This window comes from Galleria mellonella, unplaced genomic scaffold, assembly GCF_026898425.1.
Source record: "Galleria mellonella isolate WM207_F2 unplaced genomic scaffold, CSIRO_AGI_GalMel_v1 utg33, whole genome shotgun sequence".
NCBI lineage: Eukaryota > Metazoa > Arthropoda > Insecta > Lepidoptera > Pyralidae > Galleria > Galleria mellonella.
The window spans coordinates 12,795,411-12,805,606 of NW_026442079.1; the positions used below are offsets into that span (position 1 = coordinate 12,795,411).

Sequence of the window (10,196 nt, forward strand, 5' to 3'; positions counted from 1 at the left end):
TAGCATTTTTTACACCTTGAGTTACGTTACTAAAGTTTTAGTAAGGATCCCTAATCTTTTCTAGCAATAAATATAGCCTATGTTACTCAGGGTAAATGTAGCTTTCTAATGGTGAAAGAATTTTTGGAATCTGCAAAGTGGTTTTTGAGTTTATTCATTACAAACATACACACAAAAACACAAATCATTCCTCTTTATAATATTTTATTGTATACAAAAAGGAAAAACGATTAAAAACCGAGTTTATCTCTAAAAGAGATTTCCTCCAGCAAACCCAATATGAGATAAATTGACAGTTTATTAGTAATTACAGGCATACGTGTATACCAATCGACTTAAATGTTATAGTTAAAAATAAATAAATAAATTTTATCATTATTAAGTTAGTTTAGCAATAATATTTTTTATAATATTGTAATTAAATACATTTTTTTAAATTCTCAAAATGCGCTCCGTATCTTAAGTAAAGTCGCATGATCTTTTTATTTATTTTCAATACATTCCCATGCACTTACCTGTACATTTTGTAGCGCGCAGTGTGTCCGACAGAGTCGGCGTGGAGTAACCCTTGCCGAGACCTCCTGATAATTTCTCTGAGCCTGGTGGACAAATATATATTTATTTTAATAAGATAATGTTAGATATATCAAGTATTGTGTTCTCCATATTTTTTATTTCAATTTTGGTTATAAATAAAAATTACAATTTCAAATAGAAAAAAAAGATGTACTAAAATCGGTCACAGGAAAAATACAAACAAATTAAAATCGTCTCTTTTTGAAATCGACCGAAAACAGATTCTATAAAATAAAAAAAAAAAACGTTTCTCCCACGCTAAAAAATGTAATTTATCATTGCGTATCACTCCGCGCAATATGTTTGTAGCAATTTATTCGTAGAAAATAAATATGTCGGGCCACTTTTGGGACGGTCATGGTAAACGCATAAATCTCAGCGCGAGAGGGGAGTATCATCATTACTGGTGCTCATACACAATTAAGCATACATTGTTTAGATCACGGTTCCCATGAAATGCGCGCCATAACAAACGCGCAATGTTTACGGGGTGCGCGCGCGCATCACTGGCGCTCGCGTGGCAAAACGCCATCTATTGTCAGACAACGAAACTAAGTTGTCACTCGACGTTCGCTGCATTATGAACGCTGATTTATACTTATCTACCCGTGAGTGGCCATTGATTGTGCAATAATTGTTTGTTTGCGAAGGGTCTGTTGAATGGGGATGATCCTGTGAGAATTGTCGAGTACTTGGTTTGGCTTATTGGCTTACTAGTGTTGATAATAAGTCTGTTTGTTTGATTTTAAAGGGGAGCAGTTTACAAAGTGTTTAATAAAATAATCGTAACATGTTAATTTAGGTTTTGCTCTTTTTACCTTCTACCGCATTACTTTCCACTGATTGCGGATTCGATCCCCGCACAATACATTTTTGGATTTATGAGTATCTCTATTTACATATATTGGTATAAGAATACTTTGTTATTCTATGAAATGAAATCAACACAGGATAAAATTTGTCGAGTCAACTGTTAATATACAAATATAATTTCGACAGTAGAAAGTCTATTGGATCTGTTACTATTCGTAGTATATAAATTGTAATATCATGTAAAGTTTATTGGGTTTAATTTTATATATTCATATAACACTAATTTCGATAGAACAAAGCCTTTTGATTCTGCTACCAATATATAAATTGTAAATTCGACAGAACAAACTCTATTGAGTCTACTAGGATTTTATAAATTATGAATTCGATAGAATAAAATCTACTGGTTCTGCTACAAATATATAAATTGTAAATTCGATAGAACAAAGCCTATTGATTCTGCTACCAATAAATAAATTGTAATTTCGATAGAACAAAGTCTATTGAGTCTACTAGGATTATATTAATTATAAATTCGATATAACAAAGCCTATTGATTCTGCTACAAATATATAAATTGTAAATTCGACAGAACAAAGTCTGGTTTGCTATAAATTATATATTGTAATTTAGAGATAACTTAGTATATTTGGTTTGATACGAATATATCTTTTTTAAATAGTATAAAAATGTTACTGTATGCGTCTGTCTGTTTCTTGGCTCACTTCTTATAAACCACACAACGAATTCTAATACGGGTTTCACTGTAATTTGGATATTTTATACGGAAGGCTTGTATGTATAATTTGCAAGCATGCAAATTCGGAATGAGTCTGTAATGTTGTTATATATTTTTTTATTCAAACCATACCTAGCAATAAATGGACAAATCATTCAGTAAATAGATAATGCATCGAATAACTAACACTACACTACCAGCGGGGTGTCCGTTGATGTTGTGATGAGTCACGTTTCCCGGGGAGAACTAATGTCATCGACTAATACCATCGCGTCATCACTCATCGACAACACTTTAAGGTATCCCCCAGGGCTGAATATACTTGTGTTAATTCGTTCAAGGCATTAGATTATATACAAGTAAAAATAGACTTTAAATGGAATTAATTAGTATGTAAGTAACATGGAACTATTGTAAACTTATGTATTGTATTCGTAATTATTTTATTGTAAAAAATAAAATCACAAATGTATTTCACTACATAGTATAAAACAAAGTCACTGTCGCTGTCTGTCTGTCCCTATGTATGCTTAAATCTTTAAAACTACGCAACGAATTTTGAAGCGGGTTTCTTTAATAGATAGAGTGATTCAAGAGGAAGGTTTATATGTATAATATGCATATTATGCATGTAATAATATAGTAGAGAAACACTGATAATTTTAGAGGTTTCTAATGTGATGTGATGTAATGTGCACCCGTGCGAAGCCGGGGCGGGTCGCTAGAAATATTTAAGTACATATATTTGGTTTTAAATTAATTTACCTTGCCATTTAGGCCTAGTGCATTCGGAACCTAAATACATTTATTTGAACGTAGTTATTTAATAATAATTTTAAGATTTTATTCCATAAAAAAACAACAAAAAAAAAAAAAAAAAAAAATCCAATAGGACACACACTATAAAAAAGTTATTATAAACAGTTTATATTTGAGTAAATAACGCGTAATGATACATAATAAAAAATGCTCAATACAAAATTTTCAACTTTCCTAAAGCGCTTAAAAATCAATCCCCTGCAATAATATTTGAGAATCGAGTTCGATTCTGGTCGCCGACACGAAATCCGTAACTAGCCGAAGTCTCTCCCGGCGCTCGCTCGCCGCTAATGAATATAAATTGTAAAACAACAAACGCCCCACCCTTTCGCTTATGCAATAAACATTAAAAAAATCAATATACGCGTATCAGGCCAGTTGTAGCATGATTTATTGATATATATTTTATCACGATACCATCTAAAGTATGGAGTCGTAATTGACGACAATTGTACTGTGTAGATATTTTAGACCGATAGCCAGGGTAAACGGTCCAAACCGCCGTCGAGGGGCGTACTATAATCATTTTCGTGTTAACAACTCTTTACAGTCCCCTGGCGCTTATAAATTTTAATATGTTCTCTCTAATGACTAAGATTACTCGGCTCCCGTGACAGTGGGCGCGTGGATTTTTGCACTTATTTGAATATTATGCAAATACGCTCCTGTTTGCCCGTTTTCTGTTTAGTATTCTTGGCTCGGGCGGGCTATTTATCAAATAATGTCTCGGATTGTAGATGGCGCTGAGATTCCGTAAAGAAATGCACGCCTATAATAATTTTGTTACGAGTATTTTGCTCTTAAGTAAGAATTAACAATGTTATAATGTAAACACAAGATTCCGGCTTTAATTTTATATAATTTATACAAAAATATCTCTGAATATTTGTTATTACGTCGTAACGCCTAAGTTAGTGGAATTAGCTCCAAGTAGTTAGATTAATTTTACCGTAGCAAAAGGTATTCCGTCTGGTACCGGGATAGAATAGGCGACCCCTTCCTTTCCTGTGGGTGTCGTAAGAGGCGACTAAGGGAAGGCGAGGGATGGGCAGCAGCGTCTCTCTTAAAACATCTCCAAAGCTTAACTGCGATTGTCAAGCCACCTGCCAAGAGTGGCAACTACTGGCAAGACCCCCCCCCAATCTGCTGGACATACGCCTCCCCGGCTATGTCCAGCAGTGGACAGTTAAAGGTTGATATGATGGATGATGGCTAAAAAAGTTATATTTGTACCTACTGAAATATTTAATGCCATATACAATTTAAAATATACTGAAATAAAAACCATTTAAAAATAAATATATAATGATAGTTACAATAATGTAACTGTAGAACATTATGCGCAAGGAAAACTACTAATTGCTCATTTATCATAAAACAAATAGATAAAATAGGATTAAGAGCATTTTAACATCTTTTTAATGGTAGTTATTGCTTTCAAATTGACGTTCTAATGGAGTATCGTTAAATATACTCAAATGACTGTTGAGAGATAAAACTGCGCCTGTATAAAAGTTTCCGATAAATACAGATCTAAAAAAGACCTTTAAAACTGCCTATTGAAAGCTGAAATGAAACTCGACGGACTATCGAATGAAGTAGATATGCCTATTTCATTAAAGTTGAATGCGGAAGGTCTGAGACGAGTCACCGCGCCCCCAGCGGGCACAATGGCGGTCGTGCCTCGCAATTTACATTTTTTATGAATTGTCGACGTTTTTTAATGGTGAAAAATGTTATTGTCTTTCTCGTGAGACGCTCTTTTGTCGACGTAATCTGAGTTCTCGTGCGCTTTGTACACAAAAGCTCCTCATTTCGAGACTCTGAAATTTTATAAGGTTTGTTTGGAAGGTTTCCTTTTAATGGGTGAAAATGGAATGGTTATTCTGTTTATTCTGCATGTATATGCTGGCAGAGTACCAGTAAGAGACATGGCTGTAGCTGGAGGGCAATGCCTTACCTTGAAAGGCCCAATGTCCTATCTTAAAATGAAAGGTCATAAGTCAATTACATTCGTTTTTTCAAAGTTATTTAATTATGGCTTTTGCCCTATTAAAAATTTTTTTTGCCTTACTTTAAACTTGGGTCCAACTACGGCCCTGGTGAGATGATAGGTGAGAATGAACGTACCTCAGTTGGTCCGTAATGATAAATTCGATTGGAAATAACTACAAAGGTTTAAAGGGAAATAGGTTGAGGCCGAGAAGATAGGTTTTTAAATTGAACAATACATCTGCTATAATAAATATTGTTACTGCGGCTTTGCTTGCGTAGTTTATAATAGAAATAATTAATATATAATAATATATTGTCTTCCCCATAAGACGAGTTTTGCCAGTAATTGCCACGCTTGACAGGCGGGTTGGCAACCGCAGTTAGGCTTTTAGAGATGTTTTAAGAGGGACGCTGCTGCCCATCACTCGCCCTACCATAGTCACCTCTTAAGACACCCACGGGAAAGGAAGGGGTGGCCTATTCTTTGCTGGGACACACACGGCGATCTTTGATATTAATCGACAATTATTAATTTTTGTTTACAAAATTACATTAAAACAAGATCAGCAATTTAAACGTGATCGAGTAACAAATGTCCTTAGCAGCTTTCAAATATATATATAATACAGATAGTATTTTTAATGCTTCTTTTGTTATATTTTTGAATAGAAATTGATGCCTATATGTATATTACTCATATATGTTTTTTTTATTATATATTGTTGTTATTGTAAAAAAATATTGTATATAATTTAAATAGGACACATTTAATGTACAATGGCGGACTTATCCCACAAAGAGATAAGAGATCTTTTTACAGTCAACCATTGAGAAGCTGAAGGAAAACTATAGAATGTTCGAGGATAAAAACCGTACAGTTAAAGTGGTTGAATAAATGAAATTATAGACTTTTTAATAATAGGAAAAGTGTCAAGTTTTTATGGTAACGGAGATATAAACCTTTGGATTTGGTAACACATGAGAAGTATTTATATTTTCACAATGTATTATATATATATATATATATATATATTATACTATGTTCAAGTTTTACTTAACCAGAGGAAACTTTGTACAAAAGTCGTTTGCTTGGGCACCTCTGTCCCATTCGTATTTCAACCGTAAAGCAAGTTCAAGTGTTTGCATGGCTGTGTTTCGGTTTGAAGGATGGGATATGGTGTGAATTTACAGGGTACAGAGGAATAACACCTGAGTCCTCAGGAATGGCAACGCATCGGGGGTATCATGGGCGAAACAGTATACTCTGTTATGTCCATGGTACTGCTCATGTCTATAGGCGACGGTTACCACTTTCCATCAGGTGGGCCGTCAGGTTGTTTGCCATTCTAAGTTGTATAAAAAAAACTTAATGGAAAATAGTAAAGTTCGCTTATACATCAGGTTGGTCGTTTGCTTGTTTTCATTTTAACTCCTATAAAAAAAAATGACATATTCTAATTTGAATATTAGAAGTTACTAAGAGCTTGCTAATGTTGCTGTAATATCTAATTTTCAAGCTAACCCTGGAAGGTGTCTTGCCCATACATTATCATTTTGTTTTCGTAACTGAATAGTATTTGGTGGCTATCCGCTCATCTCGGGGGCGGGTTATGGGCGGGCGCGTTGCCATAGCAACAATGGGGGAAAATCCCGCACGCCCCCGTCACGCTCCCTGATGCCGATTGTTATCTATGAAGATGCTGGCTCCCCACCTTGCTTTCCGTCTCTTTATACCTACACCAGAAAGCTTAATCTTAAAGGGTTTAACTTCAGTGGCCCGTTGTGCAGATATACACTTTGGTTGTACGTTTTAAGGGTTGTTTTCCCTTGGCATTTTCTCACAGTGAAGAATCGATATTATTCTTTCTGAATGGCTGTGTATGTGAGAAGATATCTGCCATTGAAGTTACAGTGAACCTTCTATAATGTGGCGTATAAAACGAGTTGCTGTAAAAATTTAAGATGCCTCGCTCTATCATTTTATGTTACGACGCTACAAATGGATTCCCCTGATATTCCATATTTTGAAGATACTGTAATAGAAAGCTGATATGCGTCTATTAATTTTGAAGATGTATTTATTATATATTAGCCCACGTGTGGCCTAAAATTAATATTTTAATGTAACGTAACAAGCAAATGTATTTAATTACATGGTAATTAAAAAAAAATTTTTTACTACGAGCAGGCAACGAGCGTACGGCTCATCTGATGGTAAGTGACTACCGCCGCTCATGATCACCCACAACACCAACGGCATTGCAGGTGTGCTTCCATCCTTTTAAAAAGGAATGTTCTTTTTTTGAAGGTTATAATGTTGCCAATCTCAATTTTATTTTTTAATATTTTTTTTTCACGGCACTGGCAAACAAATTGACAGCCTATCTGATTAAAAATTGTAATTCAATGTAAAAGAATGCCAAGTCTCGTTACGCAGTTTTTCCACTATTAAAACGGTGCGTGTTCTTATGTAAAGCCAAGTCAGTTATTTAAGTGACTTTCCACAGGGAAGCACTTATTCAACAACTTTCTTATAACTTGCTGTCTAATCAATTGCTTATCAATATTTATATTTATCGTGTTAATATTAAACTTTTTTATTTATATAATAAATTAAAATGAATTGACAATTGGACTTTTTATTATTATTATTTTTTAAATTTTACTATAATTCTCATCTCCCCTCTTAAGGAGAGGAGATGGCAACTAACCCCCGGCAGAAGCACAGTCGGCCGGGGTTCAGGGCCCCAGCGAGAGAAACCGGCGTACAATGCTATTATTATTATTTTTTTTTTAACGGGTGATAATGGAATGGTAACCCCACCCGCGCTATCGGTATACACCGGCGGGGCACCAGTGAAGAATGATAGGTGAGTATGAAGCAGGTCAGTTAGCCCATCGTGACGAATTCAACAAGAATTGTTCACGATGGTTTCCAGAGGAACCACGTGGAGGTCGACCTAATAGGGCATATTGCTAGCAATGGGGCTGTCAAACTCCATTGCTAACAATCCCTCTCCCCCTGACAATTGGACTGCACCGTATTTTATCAATAAGACACTTTATTTAATAAGCATAATGTTTAAATTTGCTTAATAATCGAAATAGTGGTTTTTATTTTAGATTAGTAGACAGAGGTATCAGTACAAACGACTCCAGTACCTTCATACCTTCTTTTGTTGGTTCTTCTTCTTTTCAATTGTATTATAATGCAATCCCTAAAGAATTTAGGTTTTAATCAATATAAACAAACCTCGTTGGAGGGGGGGAAAGGGATTGTTAGTAATGGAGATTGAGAATCCCATTGTTAGCAATATATCCAACCAGGTCGACCTCCTCGCGGTTCTCCCTGGTAACTATCATGGTTAATTCCTGATGAATTCATCACGATGGGCTAACTGGTCTGTTTTCATTCTCATCTATCCCGTTCCCCGTATCCCGTTATCGCAGGCGGGGTTACCATACCATTTTCACCCATCAAAAAAGAAACCTCGTTAGAGTGGCTCTTACAAGAGTGTTTCTACTCGGTGAAAAAAATTATTGAGCACAAATGTGATAATATTTAGTATATCATATTTGATGGAAATGTAAGCTATGACAAATTGAATATATATATATATATATATATATATATATATATATATATATATATATATATATATATATATATATTGTGACATAACAATATTAGTTGGACATATGTCGTATATAGTATCGCGAAGTTTTTTGTAGTTATTGATATTTTCTTCAATATTGTAGAACATACTTTTGTTCTATTGCCAATAGTTTCCGCAGCGCGCGCGACGAAAGATATTTTATAGCATTTTTTACACCTTGAGTTACGTTACTAAAGTTTTAGTAAGGATTTCTAATCTTTTCTAGCAATAAATATAGGCTATGTTACTCAGGGTAAATGTAGCTTTCTAATGGTGAAAGAATTTTTGCAATCGGCAGTGGTTTTTGAGTGTATTCATTACAAACATACACATACACACAAAAATACAAATCTTTCCTCTTTCTAATATTAGTGTCGATTTAAGGACCAAATATTTTAAATGCACTTAAAAATAAAATAAAAATTATGAATCACTCACCTAATGTTTTATTCTTATCAATAGTTCCTAGCATCGACTCGTCTGTCCTCGTCCTTCCAAATCCCAACGCCGTCCCTGTACCATCCTGTCCCAACTGTCCACCGTAGAAGTCACCGAAGGCGGTCGCTGTCCCGAGAAGCCCCGATCTGTCTTGTAATGCTGCTTTTGCTTTTTCTACACTCTGTTTGAGCTGCTCGAAGGTGGATTGGTGTAACCGGTAGGGGGGCCATTCCGCCGTAGGCCACGGTTCCTCCTTGAGGGCACTTCGCTTCAATTCAAGAGCGCCGGCGTAGGAACAACTACTTTCATACATCGCAACTTTACGGAGTGCTGATGCACACTTCAGTCCGCGGAAGTCAACCCTGCAGAAAAACGAAGGTGGGTCATTTTCATTTCATTGGTATATTGTTTTACGATAATCATTATGGTGAACAAGCTGACGGTGAGTGGTGACCGTCGCCTATAGTCAGCACCGTGGTCATTATAGAATGTGCACGTGCTAATTACCATCTCAGTTCTATGGGAACGTAATCGATTGGTGTCACTTGGTATTTTGCCATAACCACGTTACTGCTTATGTCTGTAGGTGACAGTGACCACTTTCTACCAGGCGGGCCGTTAGATTTTTTCTGCTAGTTCGATTCGCGTTACATTAAAAAAAAAAATGTCCAGTCTCACTTATATAATTTTGTTAACTGAGTCCCGACGCTATCACTAATCGATTCAACACTGTGTACCAAAATAAATTATTGTCAATAACATTTGTTATTGCTTCATTTTTATAGGCCCGCCGCCGCACTCTGGTTCTGTGTGACACAATACACGCGCGTTATCGCCGCCCTATATACAGTACAACTGAGACAGATACCTATACCGTAGTACAGTTTCCGGTATATACTAGTTCACTCACTAGGAACACAGAATATATTTATTGTCTATTAACACCACCCAGAACTACCAGGGATATATAGATAATTAAGTATTTTTTTCAATCGAATTTAAAAAAAAAGAAGGTTTTCAATTCGAATTTCAAAATATTTATTGTCTATTAAAATCAGTCAGAATTATAAAAGGATACTTAAATAATTAAGTACTCTTTTTTCTTATAGCAATAAGGTGGCAAACAAGCATACGGCCCATCTGATAATAAGCGGTTACCG

General features: G+C 35.3%; 1 protein-coding gene across 1 annotated transcript in view; it reads right to left on the reverse strand.

Moving 5' to 3' along the window:
- LOC113520502 (DNA-binding protein D-ETS-3) overlaps positions 1-9,879 on the reverse strand; it is a 116,701-nt gene extending 106,822 nt beyond the window's left edge. Inside the window, exons 1-3 of the mRNA XM_031911523.2 lie at positions 9,544-9,879; positions 9,037-9,398; positions 516-599 (exon numbers count right to left, since the gene is read on the reverse strand). Coding sequence (XP_031767383.2) covers positions 516-599; positions 9,037-9,398; positions 9,544-9,596 — 499 coding nt within the window. The 5' untranslated portion in view covers positions 9,597-9,879. The remainder of the gene's footprint in view (positions 1-515; positions 600-9,036; positions 9,399-9,543) is intronic.
- Between the last annotated feature and the right edge of the window lie 317 nt (positions 9,880-10,196).